Genomic DNA, 23,284 nt, shown 5'->3' with positions numbered 1-23,284 from the left:
TGGACGCGTCTCGGACGAAAATCGGTGAGCGGGTTTTTAATCGGTATGCGCGGCAAAAATTTTGCGATTAAAGTAAGCGGTATGCGAAATAATCGCTATGTGATGCCATCGTTGTGCGGGGGTCCACTGTATCTGAAAACATTCACTTCTTCCATACTCCTCCTCCCCAATTTGATATCCAATTTTTCTTTATCTAAATCATTTGATACCCTCATCACCTTACTCTTTTCTATGTTCACTTTCAACTTTCTACCTTTACACACATTCTCAAACTCATCCACTAACCTTTGCAATTTTTCTTTAGAATCTCCCACAAGCACAGTATCATCAGCAAAAAGTAACTGTGTCAATTCCCATTTTGAATTTGATTCCCCATAATTTAATCCCACCCCTCTCCCAAACACCCTAGCATTTACTTCTTTTACAACCCCATCTATAAATATATTAAACAACCATGGTGACATTACACATCCCTGTCTAAGACCTACTTTTACCGGGAAGTATTCTCCCTCTCTTCTACACACCCTAACCTGAGCCTCACTATCCTCATAAAAGCTCTTTACAGCATTTAGTAACTTACCACCTATTCCGTATACTTGCAACATCTGCCACATTGCTCCTCTATCCACTCTAGCATATGCCTTTTCTAAATCCATAAATGCAATAAAAACTTCCCTACCTTTATCTAAATACTGTTCACATATATGCTTCAATGTAAACACTTGATCTACACATCCCCTACCCACTCTGAAGCCTCCCTGCTCATCCGCAATCCTACATTCTGTCTTACCTCTAATTCTTTCAATTATAACCCTACCGTATACTTTTCCTGGTATACTCAGTAAACTTATTCCTCTATAATTTTTACAATCTCTTTTGTCCCCTTTCCCTTTATATAAAGGGACTATACATGCTCTCCGCCAATCCCTAGGTACCTTCCCCTCTTTCATACATTTATTAAACAAAAGTACCAACCACTCCAACACTATATCCCCCCCTGCTTTTAACCTTTCTGTCATGATCCCATCAGTTCCAGCTGCTTTACCCCCTTTCATTCTACATAATGCCTCACATACCTCCGCCACACTTACATTCTGCTCTTCTTCACTCCTAAAAGATGGTATACCTCTGTGGCCAGTGCATGAAATTACTGCCTCTGTTTCTTCCTTAACATTTAAAAGTTCCTCAAAATATTCTCGCCATCTACCTAATACCTCCATCTCCCCATCTACTAACTCCCCTACTCTGTTTTTAACTGACAAATCCATATTTTCCCTTGGCTTTCTTAACTTGTTTAACAACTCACTCCAAAAATTTTTTTTATTTTCATTAAAATTTCTTGACAGTGCCTCTCCCACTATCATCTGCTCTCCTTTTGCACTCTCTCACCACTCTCTTTACCTTTCTTTTACTCTCCATATATTCTGCTCTTCTTATAACACTTCTGCTTTGTAAAAACCTCTCATAAGCTACCTTTTTCTCTTTTATCACACCCTTTACTTCATCATTCCACCAATCACTCCTCTTTCCTCCTGCACCCACCCTCCTATAACCACAAACTTCTGCCCCACATTCTAATACTGCATTTTTAAAACTATTCCAACCCTCTTCAACCCCCCCATTACTCATCTTTGCACTATCCCACCTTTCTGCCAATAGTCGCTTATATCTCACCCGAACTTCCTCCCTTAGTTTATACACTTTCACCTCCCTCTTACTTGTTGTTGTCAACTTCCTCTTTTCCCATCTACCTCTTACTCTAACTGTAGCTACAACTAAATAATGATTATATATATATATATACAGTGGACCCCCGGTTAACGAACTTTTTTCATTCCAGTAGTATGTTCAGGTGCCAGTACTGACCGAATTTTTTCCCATAAGGAATATTGTGAAGTAGATTAGTCCATTTCAGACCCCCAAACATACACGTACAAACGCACTTACATAAATACACTTACATAATTGGTCGCATTTGGAGGTGTTCGTTAAGCGGGGGTCCACTGTGTATATATATATATATATACACACACACACACACACACACACACACACACACACACACACACACACACACACACACACAGTGGTCCCCCGCTTTTCGTAGTTCCCGGCAATCGTAAAATTCGCCAATCATAGGGGTATTTTCGTATAAACATGGACTCGCTTTTCATAGGTTGACTCGCGAGTCGTAGTTCGTCCGGGACGCGTACGCACGGCGTGAGCCAGGGCGGCAGCCAGTCTGGCATTGTTTACCAGTGAGCGAAGGTCCCCTCACGTGCTCCAGCGAAATATTTCATAATATTCCATTTATTTTAGTGCTTGCAAGTACTAAATAAGCTACCATGGCTCCAAAGAAAGCTCCTAGTGCCAAGCCTGTGGTAAAGAAGGTGAGAAATACGATTGAATTTAAGAAAACCATCATTGAACAATATGAAAGTGGTACAAGTGTGGCCGAACTGTCCAGGATATATAAGAAACCCTACACAACCTTATGTTCCATAGTGGCCAAGAAAAATGAAATAAAGGATGCTGTTGTTGCAAAGGGAGTAACTATGCTGACAAAAATGAGATCACCAGTACTGGAAGAGGTTGAGAAGTTATTATTGGTGTGGATAAATGAGAAACAATTAGCAGGAGATACTCTTATGACTTCGTTTATTTGTGAAAAGGCTAGGCAGTTGCATGAAGATTTGGTAAAGAAATTGCCTGAAAATAGTGGTGAAGTGAGTGAATTTAAGGCCAGCAAAGGCTGGTTTGAGAGATTTAAGAACCGTACTGGCATACACAGTGTGGTAAGGCATGGTGAGGCTGCCAGTTCAGACCACAAGGCGGCTGAAAAATATAAGAACATAAGAAAGGAGGAACACTGCAGGAGGCCTGTTGGCCCATACTAGGCAGGTCCTTTACAATTCATCCAACTAACAAAACATTTGCCCAACCCAATTTTCAATGCCACCCAAGAAATAAGCTCTGATGTGAAAGTCCCACTCAAATCCAACCCCTCCCACTCATGTACCTATCCAACCTAAATTTGAAACTACCCAAAGTCCCAGCCTCAATAACCCAACTAGGTAGACTGTTCCACTCATCAACTACCCTATTTCCAAACCAATACTTTCCTATGTCCTTTCTAAATCTAAACTTATCTAATTTAAATCCATTACTGCGGGTTCTCTCTTGGAGAGACATCCTCAAGACCTTATTAATATCCCCTTTATTAATACCTATCTTCCACTTATACACTTCGATCAGGCCTCCCCTCATTCTTCGTCTAACAAGTGAATGTAACTTAAGAGTCTTCAATCTTTCTTCATAAGGAAGATTTCTAATGCTATGTATTAATTTAGTCATCCTACGCTGAATGTTTTCTAACGAATTTATGTCCATTCTGTAATATGGAGACCAGAACTGAGCTGCATAATCTAGGTGAGGCCTTACTAATGATGTATAAAGCTACAGTATGACCTCTGGACTTCTGTTGCTTACACTTCTTGATATAAATCCCAGTAATCTATTTGCCTTATTACGTACGCTTAGGCATTGCTGTCTTGGTTTAAGGTTGCTGCTCACCATAACCCCCAAGTCCTTTTCGCAATCTGTATGGCTAAGTTCTACATCATTTAACTTATAAGTACTAGGGTTATGGGCACTCCTAAGCTTCAGAACCTTGCATTTATCTACATTAAACTGCATCTGCCACTTTTCTGACCAAGAATAGAGTTTGTTTAAATCCTCCTGAAGTTCCATAACATCTACGTTTGAATCAATTATCCTTCCTATCTTTGTGTCATCGGCGAATTTGCTCATATCACTAGTAATTCCCTCATCAAGATCATTGATATATATTATAAACAACAATGGGCCCAAGACTGATCCCTGTGGAACGCCACTTGTTACAGATCCCCACTCGGATTTAACCCCATTTATGGACACTCTCTGCTTCCTGTCAGTGAGCCATGACTCGATCCACGAGAGCACTTTTCCCACAATGCCATGAGCTGCCACTTTCTTTAACAGTCTATGGTGCGGAACTCTATCAAAAGCCTTACTAAAATCTAAGTAAATAATATCAAATTCTTTATCGTGGTCAACAGCCTCAAAAGCTTTACTGAAGAAAGTTAATAAATTAGTTAGACAAGACTGGCCTCTTGTGAATCCATGCTGAGTATCATTAATCAAGCTATGCTTATCGAGATGGCTTCTTATAATCTCAGCTATAATTGACTCTAGTAATTTGTCTACAATTGAGGTCAGGCTTATTGGGCGGTAATTTGACGGTAACGACTTGTCCCCTGTTTTAAAAATAGGAATTACATTAGCCATCTTCCACATATCAGACACTACACCTGTTTGAAGAGATAAATTAAAAATATTAGTTAATGGTTCACAGAGTTCCATTTTGCATTCCTTAAGAACCCTTGAAAAAACCTCATCAGGACCCAGCGACTTATTTTGCTTCAGTCTGTCTATCTGCTTCACAACCATTTCACTAGTGACTGTGATGTTACATAATTTATCTTCTTGTAGCCCACTATAAAAATTAATTACTGGAATATTGTTAGTGTCTTCCTGTGTAAAAACTGAGAGAAAATAATTATTAAAAATCGAGCACATTTCATTCTCTTTGTCAGTAAGGTGCCCATAGTTATTTTTAAGGGGACCTATCTTATCTCTAACTTTTGTTCTATAGACCTGGAAAAAACTTTTTGGGTTAGTTTTAGAATCCCTAGCAACTTTAATTTCATAGTCCCTTTTAGCTTTTCTTATCCCCTTTTTAATGTCCCTCTTAATGTCAATATACTGATTCATAAGATACCCTCACCTCTTTTGATACGCCTATAAATTCCTTTCTTATGCCCTAGTAGATATTTGAGCCTATTATTCATCCATTTTGGGTCATTTCTATTTGATCTAATTTCTTTATATGGGATAAACGTTCTTTGAGCAGCATGTATAGTGTTCAGAAAACTGTCATATTGATATCTCACTTCGTTACCCCAGTCAACAGATGATAAGTGTTCTCTAAGCCCATCGTAATCTGCTAAGCGAAAATCTGGGACTGTTACTGAGTTAACTCTACTATCGTACTTCCATTCAATGCTAAATGTAATTGATTTGTGGTCGCTAGCACCCAGTTCCTCTGAAATTTCTAAATTATTAACAAGGGATTCATTGTTTGCCATAACTAAGTCAAGCAGGTTATTTCCCCTTTGTAGGTTCTGTCACAAACTGCTTCAAAAAACAATCCTGAACTACTTCTAAGAAGTCATATGATTCTAAATTCCCAGTCAAGAAATTCCAATCAATATGACTAAAGTTAGTCTCCTAGAATTACTACATTATCGTGCCTTGTGGCCCTAACAATTTCCTCCCATAGTAGTCTCCCTTGGTCCCTATCTAAGTTTGGGGGACGGTATATCACTCCTAAAATCAGTTTTTCATGCCCCTCTGAAAATTCTATCCAAACAGACTCTGTATATGTTACTTCAGACTTAATACCCGTTTTTATGCAACAGTTCAAGCGATCTCGGACATACAATGCCACCCCACCCCCCTTCCCGATACTTCTATCTACTTGGAACAATTTAAAACCCTGAATATGACATTCCGCAGGCATGTCCCGACTTTTTGAATTAAACCACGTCTCAGTTAAGGCAAATACATCAATGTTACCTGCACTAGCAACTAATCTCAACTCGTCCATCTTATTCCTAGCACTACGGCAATTAGCATAATAAACATTGAAAGACTCTCCTTTCTCTTTACCCTTCCTGCTCATTTCTGTTTTTCTACTAAACCTATTACTGTCCTTATCACCCAAAGTCCCTGGCTTTTCAATATCTACCTCGTTCTGCTTATTACTAGTTCCCCTAGAACTCGTAATATTACTACACTGGGACTTCACTGTTTTCCTGCCAAAACCCATACCACTAACTATTCCTAGTTTAAAGTCCTAACTGCTCCCTCCACTGCAGTTGCCAGTGCTACCACCCCAGACCTAGATAAGTGAACCCCATCCCTGGCATACATGTCATTTCTGCCATAGAAGAGGTCCCAGTTGTCAATGAATGTTACTGCATTTTCCTTACAGTATTTGTCCAGCCAGCAATTGACACCAATTGCCCTGGACAACCATTCATTTCCAACTCCTCTCCTTGGCAAAATACCACATATGACAGGGTTCCCACCCTTACTCCTAATTATTTCTATTGCTGACCTATACCTGCTAATCAGGTCTTCACTCCTACGTCTGCCAACATTGTTGCCTCCAGCACTGAGCCAGATAATAGGATTCCTCCCATTACCTCTCATGATGTCATCCAGATGGCTAACAATATCCTCCATCCCAGCCCCAGGAAAGCAAACTCTCTGTCTCCTACTCCTGTCCTTCAAGCAGAACGCCCTATCCATATACCTAACTTGGCTATCCCCAACAACAACAATATTCTTACCTTCCTTGGTGTCGTTCGTCGTGATGTTCCCAGTAGTCGACTCACATTCGTCGGGTAGCACTGAGAATGTATTAGATGTTTCCACAAGTTTCCACGGCAGTCTCTTTCTTCATCGTTTCTATCTTTCCATTCGTCTTCTTGATCGTCAACTTCGTTCCCTGCTGTCTAGCCACTGACCAGTTTCCCTTCTTAACCTGAGGACTCAAAACAGGAGGACTACTACGAATCTTCTTGTTTTCCTCGGTCAGTCGCCGAATCTCCAACTTCGCTATCCTCAATTCTTCCTTAAGTTGTTGGTAAAGTTGCTCGATGGAGGGCATCTTGCTTCAATTCGCAGAGAGCGCGCAAACAGGTCTTCACAGAGCTAAGTACACGTCAACACTGCGCAAAAGCCAACTCAATCAGGAGCTACTGCGCAGCACGTCCGCACGGCCCAATAGCGATGTGCATGAATTCCAGGAGTACATAAACAGTGAAGGACTGAAACCTGAACAAGTGTTCAATTGTGACGAAACAGGCCTCTTTTGGAAGAAAATGCCAAAGAGGACCTTCATTACACAAGAGGAAAAGGCAATGCCAGGACACAAGCCTATGAAAGACAGGCTGACGCTAATGTTCTGTGCTAATGCTAGTGGGGATTTCAAAGTGAAGCCATTACTAGTGTACCATTCTGAAAATCCCAGAGTGTTCAGGGAAAACAATGTTATGAAGAGTAAATTGTGTGTGTTTTGGAAATCTAATAGTAAGGCATGGGTCACGAGGGAAATTTTCGTCGAGTGGTTCAATGAAGTGTTTGGCCCTAGTGTGAAGGAATATCTCCTGGAAAAGAAATTGGATCTCAAGTGCCTGCTAGTAATGGACAATGCACCTGCTCATCCTCCAAACTTGGATGACCTAATTTTCGAGGAGTTTGGGTTCATCACAGTAAAGTTCTTGCCCCTGAATACCACTCCTCTCCTCCAACCCATGGACCAGCAGGTTATTGCAAACTTTAAAAAACTCTACACAAAAGCAATGTTTCACAGGTGCTTGACTGTGACCACAGACACTCACTTGACCCTAAGGGAATTTTGGAGAGAACACTTCAGCATCCTCCACTGCATAACCCTTATAGGTATGGCTTGGGAGGGAGTGACTACCAGGACTTTGAACTCTGCCTGGAGAAAATTGTGGCCAGATTGTGTCGACAAGAGGGATTTTGAAGGATTTGGGACTGACCCTAATGAGCCTATGTCTGTTGTAAAATCAATTGTGGCACTGGGGAGTTCCATGAGGTTGGATGTGAGTTTGGAGGATGTGGAAGAATTGGTGGAAGACCACAATGAAGAGCTCACCACTGAGGAGCTGCAAGAGCTTCAGCAGGAAGAGCAACACATCGCAGCTCAGAATCTTGCTGCAGAGGAGGAGGAAGAGAGATGGAAGAAGGTGCCTTCTTCAGAAATTAAAGAGATTTTTACTATGTGGGGTAAGATGGAAAGCTTTATGGAGAAACATCACCCTAACAAGGTTGTTGCAAGCCAGGTTGGCAACATGTACAGTGACAAAGTCTTTGGCCATTTTAGGGAAGTGTTAAAGAGACGCCAGAAACAGAGCTCTCTCCACAGTTATTTTGTGAGACAGGACTCCAGTGACTCTCAAGGTGGTCCTAGTGGCATTAAGAAACAGAGAAGAGAAGGGGATTCCCCTTCCAAACTATAAACAATCCACTCTCTCTCCTCCTCCAGTCTCCCATACACTAAGAAGAATCTCCAATAAAGGTAAGTGTTATGCTGTTAATGTTTCATTCATCATTTCCCATTGTATTGTTTATGTACTACATGTATATTTCATGTTAAAATTTTTTTTGTTTTAATACTTCTGGGTGTCAGGAACGGATTAATTGTATTTACATTATTTCTTATGGGGAAAATTGATTCGTAAATCGTAAATTTCGTTTATAGTAACGTCTCCAGGAACGGATTAATTACGAACAACGAGGGACCACTGTATATACAGGTCTCCCTCAACATTCACATTTTCAACTTTCACGGGCTTCACACATTCGCGAATTCCCAACCGCCAAATTCCCAGCCGCCAAATCATATTTAAGTTTCCCGCCACCTGCGAGTCCCTACTACCCTCCCTCCGACCCCCGCAACTGGCAGCCAGCCCTCCCACCACTCAGTGTGGTGAGTGTTTTGTTTGTTCATTATTTGCTATTAAACTACAGTATAAATAATGTAAACCCATTCATGACTGCATATTGGAATGGCTATTCGGACAGGTATTAGATGGTGACATCATGTGTTTACTCTTGAACACTGCAAAGAATTAAACATTTCTGCTACAGCTAATAATAACAATAGTAATAATAATAATAATAATAATAATAATAATAATAATAATAATAATAAATATGATATAATTGAAGAAGGAAATTGTACAAAAATACGAGGGAGTGGTTGACACATCATCAGTGTGACTTTGTTTGTGCTGGAGTGAACATTAGTCTCCCTGCTCTTCCAAACATTTCACAATAATTCATTGTGTTTGGTGCTTGTAGATTGAGTGTGACTGGAGTGGTAGAGGCAGTGATTGAGGCAATGGTATTTAATAACATACATGTTAATAATAATACATGTTATTAATAATATGTACTATTATTATTTATAACATAGATGTAAAAACAAGGTTCCACTGTATTCTAAACCTTTCCTTTTAAGTGCAGGCACTGTATTTCCCACCTCCAGGACTCAAATCTGGCTAACCAGTTTCCCTGAATCCCTTTACAAAATATTACCCTGCTCGCTCACACTCCAACAACTTGTCAAATCCCAAAATATTTATATATATATTTATTTATTTTTACAGAGAGCATCCAAATATTTAAACTTCATTAAAATGGGGATTAAACTTTTGTGAAGCACAAAACCCACGTGGGTCATTAAATGCAAGAAGTGGATTCGAAGTCCACCACACAAAGACTACTATTAACTTCTATGCCTCTAACCCACTTGTCAATGTCCTGAAAACATAATTAATAAATTTAACAATTTGAATGGAGTAAGAGAGTTTGACCCCACAGTCTAACAATCCTAGAATTACACAGCTTGTGCTTTAACCCAATGCACCACAGGTCGTACGGGATCCACAACCAGAAAATTCATTTTCTGGAAAGGTTACAGATAGCTACATCTGCAACACTAAAATGGTTTTTACAAAGATCCTGACTTAAATGGCAGGCAGTGACCAATTCTAGCTTTTGCCCATTCCATGTCACTTCATAGAAAACCATGAGTGTCACATATGTGGCACTTATGACAAGATAAAACAGAAGGCACTAGTGCTGAACCATATTTAAAAAATATATATAGAAGAATTCCTTGCTTTAATGTGCAATTTTCAAGTGAATATTCAATGTCACTGAATTATTCTATCCATTTTATGCAAAATGACAGGAAACATCTTATAAACACAGTAACACAGGTATAAGAGCAACTACTGTGTGTGTATATAAACTTAAATAAATGAGAGTGCAAAAAATAGCATTAGTGTCAGCATAGAATAAGGATAGTGTTGTAATAGAGCAAAATAATTAGTTTGCTCAGTCTTATTGTATACACAACCTTCCCTTATTTTACTAGGCTAATTTTCTTACAAGGGTTTTAGCATCAATTTTTTTAAGTTTCCTATAACTCCACAAATAATTTTTTGTTTTAATGTACACTAGGTAAGGTTAGGTTGGGCAACATAGATCTATAAAATACATATTTAAAACTATGCAAATTCAACAAATAACTGAGAAACGTTCGGAAACACTGTGGCTAAGCATAACCAAGAAACATTCAAATCAGCTCGAGTGTGACTCAGGGTGCAAGAAAAAAATTCAAATACAAGAGATGTACATGAGTAAAATTAGAAGCACTTTGTATTCGATTTACACCCTTGTATATGAAAACATGTACAGATAATACAGATATTGGAGTTTGCACTATATTAACTCTATATTCATGACACTATCTTCTACTGTTTAATATAGTGAGCTATGAAGTCTTCTCCAAGCATTACAAACCACCTACCATACCTCACTTCTCTATACACCCATCCCTCTCATTAGCATACACTTATCGTCACTAACATTCCACTGAAAATGCTCCCATTTTCATGCATTCCTTAATCTACTTTTAGATTCAATAAATAAACTTAATGGGAAATGACACCTTACCAACACCAAGATGGAATGAGCATAACATTAAGAAAATATTTTCTGTAGAGATACCTTGCATGTGTGTGTAAATTACAGCAAATTAAATGTCATATGTCAGTTTAACGCAAGAACAACAAAAACCTTCCACAAGATAAAATTACAAAGAAAAGTTTCTCAATAATCACTTCTTGAAAAAGTAAGCAATATCAAACCTATGAAAGCACAATGTGCTTGTCTTTCTTGAACCTCTTACCATATTTATAACAAATAGCCAGAGCACAATGATGGGTCGTTACGTAATTCATCAGTCGGAGGTCAGCGTTGAATCGTTGATCAGGAGTTAGATGAAAATCAACAAAAGAAAATACTTTAAAATCAACTCTGGTTAAAATGATGGGTTACATATTAAGTTATTGGGATTTAAAGTTCCAACACTGGGCAAAGCCTCTGCTACATGCTTCAGTCACTACTTTTCCAACATTCACATACATTTGTTAAATATTACAGTGTAATGAATGTATTTACAGAGCCTTCTTTGAAATTTCATGGTCATTTCACTGTCCTTGAGAAACTTCAGTGCTAATTAGTGAAAATGTTTCAGGTCACTAACGTTATGTGAAATTAGTATAAAAAAATATTAAAAACCACATTTTTCTACTGACATGCAGTGCTTTTAGTAAATAAAAAGGAAAAATGTTAATACAGTATATAGACATTAACATCTTTCTAAGCTATAAAGTAAAGGTAAATAAAAATATGAAAGAAATACAGAGTAATCTTCCAGGGCATGCAAGTTACACTAATACTACTAACATCTGACAAGACATCAGCCCACTATAACTCCATCTACTTAAATTACAGATTTAAATTCAACTCGGGTAACCTCTTCAATTACAATAACCAACTGTGCTTCATACCGTGATTGTGGAGGGTAAGTCAATGAGCTGTGTTGCATCCTCAGGCTGACGAGGAACAGTAAGAGGGAGCTCAAACTCACATCGGTGGTACATGTTGAAGTTATAATGTCCTGGAAAGTTGGTGTGCAACACAAACTTCTTGGCACGCTGAGTTTTGGCATCAAAGAGGATGTCCTGTGAAATAAATTAAAATACATCTAAATAATGAATGCATGCAAGACTGTATATGTATATGAAAAAGCGAATACAGAATGTCTTCAGCATTCAACATTTTGTAATGAAACTAAACCAGAGTTATTATATGACCCTGAAGAGTGAGAGAAGCAATTACTGCTTACAATGTAAAAGCACAATATTTAATTTAATCTTTTTAATTTTTGGGATGGCTTTGACATTCTTGTAACATTACTTTAATAAAGCAATTCTGCCAAGAGTACACACACACATTTATTCATAGCTATGTATAGCTAAAAAGTTAAGTAAATAAGAAATTTCAGGAGTGCATGAAGTATCTATCAATACAAATTTCTTCTACTTTCAACAAACCAGCGATATCCCACCAAGGCAGGGTGGCCCAAAAAGAAAAACAGAAATTTCTCTCCATAACTTTAGTAATGTATACAGGAAAAGGGGTTACTATCCCCTTGCCAAAGGCACAAATGAACCTATATGGAGACAATAAAACATTAAATAAGTACTGTATATTTCAGTATCACCATGTGGCAAAGTTTATATATTAAGGCAGAGAACATAACCTACAATAAGTCAGGTAACATGATTTGAACTAGGTGCAGGAATAAGTTATTTCAGGGTAAGGACAGTTTTAGCATCAAGCTTCCCTTGATCTTGTAGTATGCTGAAACCAGATTATGATGCAATTATGGAAGACTTGAGGAGTTTGCTCTTATATGTAAAGACAAGTTACAGATTTTTAGCATGTTAAGAAGCACATCCATAATACAGTAGTGTGTGAAACTGGTGTACAATTCAATGAGGGTCATACAGTGCTACAAGGTAGAGGCGTGAGTGTTGATAGGAAAAGGATAGGTGGAGATGTTGAGTTAAGGACATTGACTGAAAGGATGGCAGTTACATTTGATATAGCAAATCTACAGCTGAGACCATGAGAGGTGTCCAACTTCTGCAGCATGTGCTTAAAGACATTTTTTGAAAATCCTATGGACGCTAATAAAATTATGTGTTTTGGAGATCATATCCCTGCCTCGGTGGGAAACAGCCAATGTGTTAATAAAAAAAAACAACTCCATAATACAGCAACTGAATCAGGTTAAAACTGATATTAATAAAAAATAAAGAGAGATGCATGGGAAAGCCATCAAGTATAATTTAAACCAAATCTTGTTCAAATGTCTTTAAGGTTGTCCAGCTGTAAAAACACTGATCATCAAAATCCACAAAATAAGGAAGCGTTCAGATTTGTAGGGACTGTACTGACCATCCTACATGAAAAAAAAAAAAAGAGGAAACACATTCACTGTCAATCATTCAATTGGTTTCTTGCCAGAAGTGTGCTGACATCACAGTTCAGATGACCCTCCAGACTGCAACATCCTCATCCCTCCTACAGACTACAAAGATATTACATTAGTAATCATACCAGTCCTAGAGTAAAATAATTGAAGAAGAAATCAGAGCGTGTGGTTGCTTTTCGGGCATGGGCATTATGAATTTTCATTTTATCTTCAGACTTGTAGAAAATCCGTGATGGTGCCCCTAAAGCAACTGCGACTTCCTGACATGAAGCCCCAAAGTGGATAGTCCTAGTGAATGTCTGACGAGAGTCATGGTGGCGTGACCTCCCTGAAAAAATTAAATAACAGTGATAATCATAATCACATAAAAATTTTGAAAACAAACAATTAACATCACTGATAAAATATTTAATCAGAGTAAAGTACATGTACTTAATTATAAACAATATATAGTACAGTCACCCTGCCTCGGTGGGAGACGGCCAACTTGTTAAAAAACAAAAAAAATACGTACAATTATACATAGCGTAAATTACCTAGGATAACCCAAAAAATCCAAACAAGGTGCTATACTGTGCTTGTAAATATATTGCATAATTAGCATGAAACATATAAGCAGTGAAACATATAAGTGAACAGTATTTAGATAAGGCTAAAGAGGTCTTTGTGGCATTTATGGATTTGGAAAAGGCGTATGACAGGGTGGATAGGGGGGCAATGTGGCAGATGTTGCAGGTGTATGGTGTAGGAGGTAGGTTACTGAAAGCAGTGAAGAGTTTTTACGAGGATAGTGAGGCTCAAGTTAGAGTATGTAGGAAAGAGGGAAATTATTTCCCAGTAAAAGTAGGCCTTAGACAAGGATGTGTGATGTCACCGTGGTTGTTTAATATATTTATAGATGGGGTTGTAAGAGAAGTAAATGCGAGGGTCTTGGCAAGAGGCGTGGAGTTAAAAGATAAAGAATCACACATAAAGTGGGAGTTGTCACAGTTGCTCTTTGCTGATGACACTGTGCTCTTGGGAGATTCTGAAGAGAAGTTGCAGAGATTGGTGGATGAATTTGGTAGGGTGTGCAAAAGAAGAAAATTGAAAGTGAATACAGGAAAGAGTAAGGTTATGAGGATAACAAAAAGATTAGGTGATGAAAGATTGGATATCAGATTGGAGGGAGAGAGTATGGAGGAGGTGAATGTATTCAGATATTTGGAAGTGGACGTGTCAGCGGATGGGTCTATGAAAGATGAGGTGAATCATAGAATTGATTAGGGGAAAAGGGTGAGTGGTGCACTTAGGAGTCTGTGGAGACAAAGAACTTTGTCCTTGGAGGCAAAGAGGGGAATGTATGAGAGTATAGTTTTACCAACGCTCTTATATGGGTGTGAAGCATGGGTGATGAATGTTGCAGCGAGAAGGTGGCTGGAGGCAGCGGAGATGTCATGTCTGAGAGCAATGTGTGGTGTGAATATAATGCAGAGAATTTGTAGTTTGGAAGTTAGGAGGAGGTGCGGGATTACAAAAACTGTTGTCCAGAGGGCTGAGGAAGGGTTGTTGAGGTGGTTCGGACATGTGGAGAGAATGGAGCGAAACAGAATAACTTCAAGAGTGTATCAGTCTGTAGTGGAAGGAAGGCGGGGTAGGGGTCGGCCTAGGAAAGGTTGGAGGGAGGGGGTAAAGGAGGTTTTGTGTGCGAGGGGCTTGGACTTCCAGCAGGCATGCGTGAGCGTGTTTGATAGGAGTGAATGGAGACAAATGGTTTTTTAATACTTGACGTGCTGTTGGAGTGTGAGCAGGGTAACATTTATGAAGGGGTTCAGGGAAACCGGCAGGCCGGACTTGAGTCCTGGAGATGGGAAGTACAGTGCCTGCACTCTGAAGGAGGGGTGTAATGTTGCAGTTTAAAAACTGTAGTGTAAAGCACCCTTCTGGCAAGACAGTGATGGAGTGAATGATGGTGAAAGTTTTTCTTTTTCGGGCCACCCTGCCTTGGTGGGAATCGGCCAGTGTGATAATAAAAAAAAATAAAAAAAATTAGCATGACTGGCAACTGGCAAGTAATACGCATTTTCACTTGTTCAAGAATCAGACGTGATCGTGTGTAATACCAGTTGGTTTGTGAGCAACTCTCAGAGACAAGAGAGACAAGCAGACAGAAAGACAGACACACACACAGGCAGACAAAGACACACACACACACACACAGGCAGACAGAAAGACAGATAAACAGACATAGCTAGACAGACAGACATGTTTGTGTGTAGCAGTGAAAACAAATAAAGCCAGAGTTCCATGCAGCAGTACACGATCATCAAGTATCACACCATTGCTTACCCTGTCAGCAGTTTAGTAACAATCGTCTTAACACCATGCTTCAAGGAGTTTCATATATACTCCAGCGTGTCTAAAACATTGCTGGGACCTATAATTACTTTTTCTATATTCCTAGACAATAGTAAATGACCAAGGCAGGTGTAAATGTTGACCTGTCAGTGTGTAACAATTTGAGTACAATTTCAGTACCTGATATTAGTGTCAGAACAAAGATTGGCTATGAAATCACAAGAACTACTATAAACTGTAATTATGAAGAGAATAAAAATTATATAAAATAATATAAAAACGAGAAAAAAAGGTATATCGGAAACACTTCTGCAAGCGGCAGGACTCCATGTTGCCATCAGGTGAGCATCTAGCGCCAACTTCACGGTCTTACATCTCGGTAAGCACTGGTCCTAATTTTTTTTTTTTTTTGGGTGTTATTACACACAAAATTGCCCTCTTTAATTTAATTTTTTTTTTTCAAAATATTCGGAGTGCTGGGCGAGCAAACGTAGATCTACGTTTGGACAGTTAATGGGTTAATTATTAAATTATTTTAATTAAAAATTATATAAAGAAAGGAAATTTATTTTAACTCTTTAACTGTGTGATAGCCTAAAAAATTCCTGGGTGGGGGTAAGATTTTGCAATATAAAAAAAAAATTTTTTTACAGATTAACCCTTTCAGGGTTTCGGCCGTACTAGTACGGCTTACGCACCAGGGTCCATGACGTACTAGTACTCATAAATTTTAGCGCCTTCAAATCTAGTGAGAGAAAGCTGGTAGGCCTACATATGAAAGAATGGGTCTTATGTGGTCAGTGTGCACAGTATAAAAAAAATCCTGCAGCACACAGTGCGTAATGAGAAAAAAAAAAAACTTTGACCGTGTTTTTGGATTAAAACAGCGACTTTGTACTGTATTTTCGTATGGTATTTATTGCTGTATTCTAGTTTTCCTAGTCTCATTGTATAGAATGGAAGACATATTACAGAAATTGAGATGATTTTGACTGGTTTTACAATGAAAAGTACCTTGAAATTGAGCTCAAAGTAGCAGAAATGTTCGGTTTTTACTAAAGTTCAAAAGTAAACAAATCATGCTAAGCACCCAATACACGTCAACTGGTGAGTCTAATATTCTTTCACAAGTGCGCTGATATTATTTATACCATTTCTACACTAATGCAGTAGTCTGCATAACAGTAAATCTTCTATTTTTTGTGAGAATAAAAATTCAAAATGGAAAGCAAAAGAATGTAAGAGGGGTGTGGGGACGTGACTAATGAACAGAGGAAATGTGATTTTAGTGCCAGGAATGTTTTTCTTGTTTATTCTGGACCCTATTTGGAAATTGGCATCTTTTGAAATTTGTGTGAAATTGGCAAAATTGCTGAATTCTGACCACTGTATTGGATAGTTGAAATCGGTAAATTGGTGGTTTCTTGTACTGATTCGATAGAAAAAATGGAGTTCTAGCAAAATAGTTTATGATTTTTGTTGACTAGTACATTGGAATTGGCCGAAAATAGGGGTCAAAGTGGGCAAAGTCGCCGATGTGTAAACATCGTCAAGACCGCTAACTTCGCGAGAGCATAATTCCCTAAGTTTTCCATCAAATCTCATACTTTTGGTGCCATTATGATCGGGAAAAGATTCTCTATCTATACGTAAGAAATTTTTTTTTTTTTTTTTTTTTTTTTTTTTGAAATTTGGGTGACCCTGAGAACAAGTCTCTGTGGACCCTGAAAGGGTTAACAGAGCTTGTTTTCCTGAATTAAATAAGAGTAAAATGAGCAAAATCTGATAAAAACTTATGATTTTATGGCACGCTGAAGTTGGAGAAAATAGATCACTAATTGGCAACAGCACCAGTGGTATTTACATTTTACAATTTTTTGACATTAAGATATGATTGTTTTTCTGTTTTTTTTTTTTTTAATTGCTTTTAATTTTTAATGCTATATATACTAGATTTTACATGTGTTTCAAGATGTTTCAGCAATTGAAACATTACTTCACTTGGAATAATTGGTATATATACAGTATGACTGATTTTTTTTTTTTTTATCTTTTAAGGCTATGTACAAGGAATACTTATAACATTACAAGTGTTTCAGTGTAATACTTCTTAAAACGTGGAAATACAGTGGACCCTCCCTTTTCGTCTTTAATTCGTTCCCAGAGTCCAATAAAATGTGAAATCGACTAAAACTGAAACCATTTTCCCCATAAAAAATAATGTAAATCCAATTAATCCATTTCAGACATCCAAAAGTATAAAAAAAAATACATTTTATAGAGAAGAACTATATTCCACAGCTTATTTATCTATCACAATTCATCCAATATGACATAATAAACAATACAGTGAAACCCCAGGCTTCGGCCACCCTAAGAATCAGTCACTTCGGGTTTCGGCCACTTTTTTTCAGCCAAATTTTGTCCCCCATTTTGGTCTTTGCCCTGGGTTTCGGCCAGCATACCAGACCTGTCTGCCTGCCCGCGCCTGAGCGCATCCCCGCACAGGCATTGTGAGCCAGTCTAGCTTTGTTTTTTCCTTGAGTGAACATTACCTTGTGCGCTCATCTGAACATTTCACAATAAATTAATTGAATTTAGTGCTTGTTTATTGATTCTGACTGTGAAATAAGCCACCATGGGCCCAAAGAAACTTCATAGTGGCAGTGAGGCAGTGGTGGAGGCAATAATAAGTCCTCCCTCTTTCCTCCCTATCTTCCAGATGCCAACAAAAGTCTTCAATAAAGGTACATAAATGTGATATTGTATTACTCATTTAATACCATATAGTATAAGTTTTAAGTACATGTACTATATGTATATTAAACTATAGTTATTCTTTATAAAATGTATTTTTTGTGAATATTTTTGTAGTCTGGAATGGATTAATTGTATTTACATTATTTCTTACAGGAAATATTGCTTTGCCTTTCAGTCATTTTGAATTTAGGCCTAGCTCCTGGAACGGATTACGGCCGAAACTCGGGGTTCCACTGTATTAATCATAGAAACATATACTCTAGAATGAATAAAATATGTCATTACGTATGTGAGGAGTAACTGGTGGTGATGATGATGTTGGGCTTATTTATAAGGGCCACTGAGAGAAGCCATACGTATTAGTGGTAGTGGAGGCGGCACCAAAAGCCACCAACACTATTCACACAAACAATGTACGTAATTTATAAATAAGAAAGATTTACATTTACTGTACCTTGGAGATGCTGGCATTGGTTAGGGTGGTGGAAGATAGGCAGGATGGCGTATGTCTGTTAGTGGCCCTATATATCTCCAATTACATTGGAGGAGTCAGTTTCGTGTCGCTTAATCGCTTAACTTATTTGCTACTCTGTTAATGCTACACTTTATCGCTGGCTGGCGCTATAGCTTTAATCGTACATAGCGTAGAATAACTGAAGAAGGCACATTCTCCCCTCTCTTCCTCCTCCATTTTGGTACTTTGCTATGAGATTTTTCTGGAATTCTATCATGTTTCTCACCTTCTTTATCAACGGGCTGGCACTAGCAGCTTTCTTTGGGCCCATGGAGGCTTATTTAGCAGTCACACAGAATAAACAAGTGCAAAAAACTGATTTATTATGAAATGTTTTCTACAACCTTGCAGGATAACGTTCACTCACCCGTAAACAAAGCGACACTGCCTCCTCAGCATGCATGTGTGGGAGGTTGTGTGCGTGGCACAGAGCCCCACGAAAAGGGAGGGTCCACAGTAAGTCATATTGATTGACTTCACCAGCTTATAAATATGGTATACAGCAGAGCCTCGCTTTACGGTGTTTCACCTTATGGCATTCCACTAGTATGGACATTTCAAATTATGACCAAAACTCGCTATGTGACTCCCCTGCCTGACTTTCTAATACGGTCACCGGGGTCCACCCGGTGCACCATGAGCACCGCGAATCTCCATTATGTCTGGAAACTTTCCAAAATTTCAAGTGTTGTTGAGTTATTTAACATGCTATATATATATACAAAGATAATTATACTTATGTGCACCTGTACCTAAATAAACTTACACACTGTGCTGGAGTGCAGGTACACATTAAAATCACTAAGAGTGTTTTATCAATCTTGAGGATGCCATATTAATAATGATAATAATAATAATACACAATAATAATCACTCTGAGGTGCACTAAATGTCATATATTACGTTAATATAAACATTTTCATTAATCCATCTATGATTTTTTTAAAAATTATATAATAAACAAGCTATGAAACATATAAACACGATAAATACACCCCACAGTAGAATAAATTAACATAAATATGAGATGTTACATGTAGATGAACGTGTATCAACCATAACCAGACACGTTCATCTGTTTACATCCTCCATGTCTCTCTCCTCTTTCCTTTACTTGTTCTCTCTTGTTTATTCGTTTTACCTCATTTACTCACCTCTCACCCTACATTAAGACTACAAATATTTTAAGGTAAGTAATGAGTGTACTGTATGCACATTTTATCGCTCTAGGGCGCTTTAAATATCGTAGTACAGTAGACCGTTATAGTACACAGCTTTATTTGGCATGTTTTGGTTATTGCACTGTTGAAAAACTGCGGCACAATTTTATACAACACTTCATAAAATTAACTTAACATGGTTCGGTTTGCAAGAGGGGAAGAAATTTGGAGCATCGCCCGTGGGATACTTCTCCGACTCAGGCCCATTCTCTGCTAGAAGCTAGCTATGTTTATTATTATGTTTGTGGATTGAGTTTAGATCTTTTAATTGCCATATCTTGTATCTGCCAAGCAATCATGGCACCCAGTAAGGCATACAAGTACAGTGGACCCTCAGTTAATGACGTCATCGGATAACGACACATTTTTGAGTCAAAATATTGGCTCAGTTAACAACAAAGAACTCGGTTAAAGTCATTTGTCCCAAACGTATCCACGTGGCCTGAGATGCCCGGCCGCTCCATGCATAGCCAGTGTGCCATTGTTTACATGCCAGTGAGAACAATTCCACGCGTACATGCAATACATTTTGTATTATTCCATTTTTTTTTAGTGCTTGTAACTGCTAAATAAGCCACCATGGGCCCAAAGAAAGCTTCTAGTGCCAGCCCATTGGTAAAGTGGGTGAGAGACACTATAGAATTCAAGAAAAAGTTGGTAGAAAGATACGAAAGTGGTGGTGGTAGAGGGTGGTACACCAGCCAGGGTACTTCCCCACATACCAGCCAGGGTACTTCCCCACATACCAGCCAGGGTACTTCCCCACATACCAGCCAGGGTACTTCCCCACATACCAGCCAGGGTACTTCCCCACACACCAACCAGGGTACTTCCCCCCATACCAGCCAGGGTACTTCCCCACACACCAGCCAGGGTACTTCCCCAGATACCAGCCAGGGTACTTCCCCACACATGATTTGATTTGAGTGGGACTTGCACAGGAGTGATAGAATTATTAAAGCTCATTGCTTGGGAATCACTGAAAACTGGGTTGGGCAAATACGATTCTATTAGTGGGATGGTTTGTGAAGGACCTGCCTAGTATGGGTCAACAGGCCTGCTGCAGTGTTCCTGCTTTCTTATGTGCAAACATTTATGGATGAACATCACCCTGACACAGCTGTTGCAGGCAGTGCTGGCAACATCTACAATGACAATGTTGTGTCCCATTTTTAGTGAAATTTTTAAAGAGATGCCAAAAACAGAGCTCTCTGGACAGATATTTAGTGCCACAGGTGTGCAGTGACTCTCAAGCTGGTCCTAGTGGCATTAACCCTTTGACTGTCGCGGCCGTATATATATGTTTATGAGGTACCGTGTTTGACGTATATTTTATTATTTTTTTTTATTATCACACCGGCCGATTCCCACCAAGGCAGGGTGGCCCGAAAAAGAAAAACTTTCACCATCATTCACTCCATCACTGTCTTGCCAGAAGGGTGCTTTACACTACAGTTTTTAAACTGCAACATTAACACCCCTCCTTCAGAGTGCAGGCACTGTACTTCCCATCTCCAGGACTCAAGTCCGGCCTGCCGGTTTCCCTGAATCCCTTCATAAATGTTACTTTGCTCACACTCCAACAGCACGTCAAGTATTAAAAACCATTTGTCTCCATTCACTCCTATCAAACACGCTCAAGCATGCCTGCTGGAAGTCCAAGCCCCTCGCACACAAAACCTCCTTTACCCCCTCCCTCCAACCCTTCCTAGGCCGACCCCTACCCCGCCTTCCTTCCACTACAGACTGATACACTCTTGAAGTCATTCTGTTTCGCTCCATTCTCTCTACATGTCCGAACCACCTCAACAACCCTTCCTCAGCCCTCTGGACAACAGTTTTGGTAATCCCGCACCTCCTCCTAACTTCCAAACTACGAATTCTCTGCATTATATTCACACCACACATTGCCCTCAGACATGACATCTCCACTGCCTCCAGCCTTCTCCTCGCTGCAACATTCATCACCCACGCTTCACACCCATATAAGAGCGTTGGTAAAACTATACTCTCATACATTCCCCTCTTTGCCTCCAAGGACAAAGTTCTTTGTCTCCACAGACTCCTAAGTGCACCACTCACTCTTTTTCCCTCATCAATTCTATGATTCACCTCATCTTTCATAGACCCATCCGCTGACACGTCCACTCCCAAATATCTGAATACGTTCACCTCCTCCATACTCTCTCCCTCCAATCTGATATTCAATCTTTCATCACCTAATCTTTTTGTTATCCTCATAACCTTACTCTTTCCTGTATTCACCTTTAATTTTCTTCTTTTGCACACCCTACCATAAATTCTAGCGGCTTCAAATCAGGCAGGAGAAAGCTGGTAGGCTCACATGTGAGAGAATGGGTCTGTGTGATCAGTGTGCACCATATAAAAAAAATCCTGGAGCATGCAGTGCATAATGAGAAAAAAAAACTCCGACCGTTTTTTTAATTAAAATGCCGACATTGTGGTCTATTTTCGTATAGTATTTGTGGTTGGATTCTCGTTTTCTTGGTCTCATTTGATAGAATGGAAACTATATTATAGAAATAGAGGTGATTTTGATTAATTTTACTATAAAAAGAACCTGGAAATGGAGCACAAAGTACGGGAAATGTTTGATTTTTGCCGATGTTCAAAAGTAAAAAACAAATGATGTCATTGTCCAATAAATGTCCAACTAGCCATTCTAATATGCAGTCATGAATGGGTTGATGTAATTTTTACAATTATTACAGTATTGCAGTAGTCTGCATAACAGTAAATCTTCTATTTTTTGTTTGAATAAAATTTCAAAATAAAAAGCAAGAGTAATATCAGAGGGGCCTGGAGACAAGACTGATGAACAAAGAAAATGTTATTTTAGAGCCAGGAATGTCTGCATTGTTCATTCTGGTCCTTATTTTGAAATTGTCATATTTTTTAATTTTCGTGAAATTGGCCAAATTGCAAATTTCTGACCATGTTATTGGGTAGTTGAAATCGGTAAATGGGCAGTTTCTTGTACTCAATCGATGGAAAAAATGGAGTTCTGAAGAAATAGCTATGAGTTTGGTTGACTGGAATAATGGAATTAGCCGAAAATAGGGCTCAAAGTGGGCGAAATCGCTGATTTGTAAATATCGCCGAGGTCGCTAACTTCGCGAGAGCGTAATTCCGTCAGTTTTCCATCAAATTTCGTTTTTTTTGGTGTCTTTACAATCGGGAAAAAATTCTCTATCATTTCATAAGAAAAAATAATTTTTTTTTTTAAATTTTGCGACACCAGGAGACACCTCAGGATTGGGGGTTGCGACAGTCAAGGGGTTAAAAAACAAAGAAGGTAAGTAACCCCGGAAAAGGACTTGGTACCTGAAGTCTTTATGGAAGGGGATTCCCCTTCCAAACAATAATACACCTCCATCCTCT

General features: G+C 38.8%; 1 protein-coding gene across 4 annotated transcripts in view; it reads right to left on the bottom strand.

The window, feature by feature from the left end:
- Positions 1 to 23,284, bottom strand: part of LOC128699320 (PHAF1 protein CG7083) — a 54,177-nt gene that overhangs the window by 9,723 nt on the left and 21,170 nt on the right. For 2 of the 4 annotated variants that reach the window (XM_053791934.2, XM_053791933.2), the window contains exons 6-7: positions 13,177 to 13,379; positions 11,559 to 11,732 (exon numbers count right to left, since the gene is read on the bottom strand). In XM_053791934.2, the coding sequence (XP_053647909.1) occupies positions 11,559 to 11,732; positions 13,177 to 13,379 (377 nt within the window). Of the gene's footprint in view, positions 1 to 10,838; positions 10,890 to 11,558; positions 11,733 to 13,176; positions 13,380 to 23,284 lie in introns of those variants that run through there. The other 2 variants (XM_053791935.2, XM_070098251.1) reach the window with 2 other exon arrangements.

The sequence above is a fragment of the Cherax quadricarinatus genome, chromosome 61, assembly GCF_038502225.1.
Source record: "Cherax quadricarinatus isolate ZL_2023a chromosome 61, ASM3850222v1, whole genome shotgun sequence".
Classification (NCBI taxonomy): domain Eukaryota; kingdom Metazoa; phylum Arthropoda; class Malacostraca; order Decapoda; family Parastacidae; genus Cherax; species Cherax quadricarinatus.
Note: the sequence above shows the minus strand (reverse complement) of the source record. Positions and strands in the feature narration are given on the sequence as shown.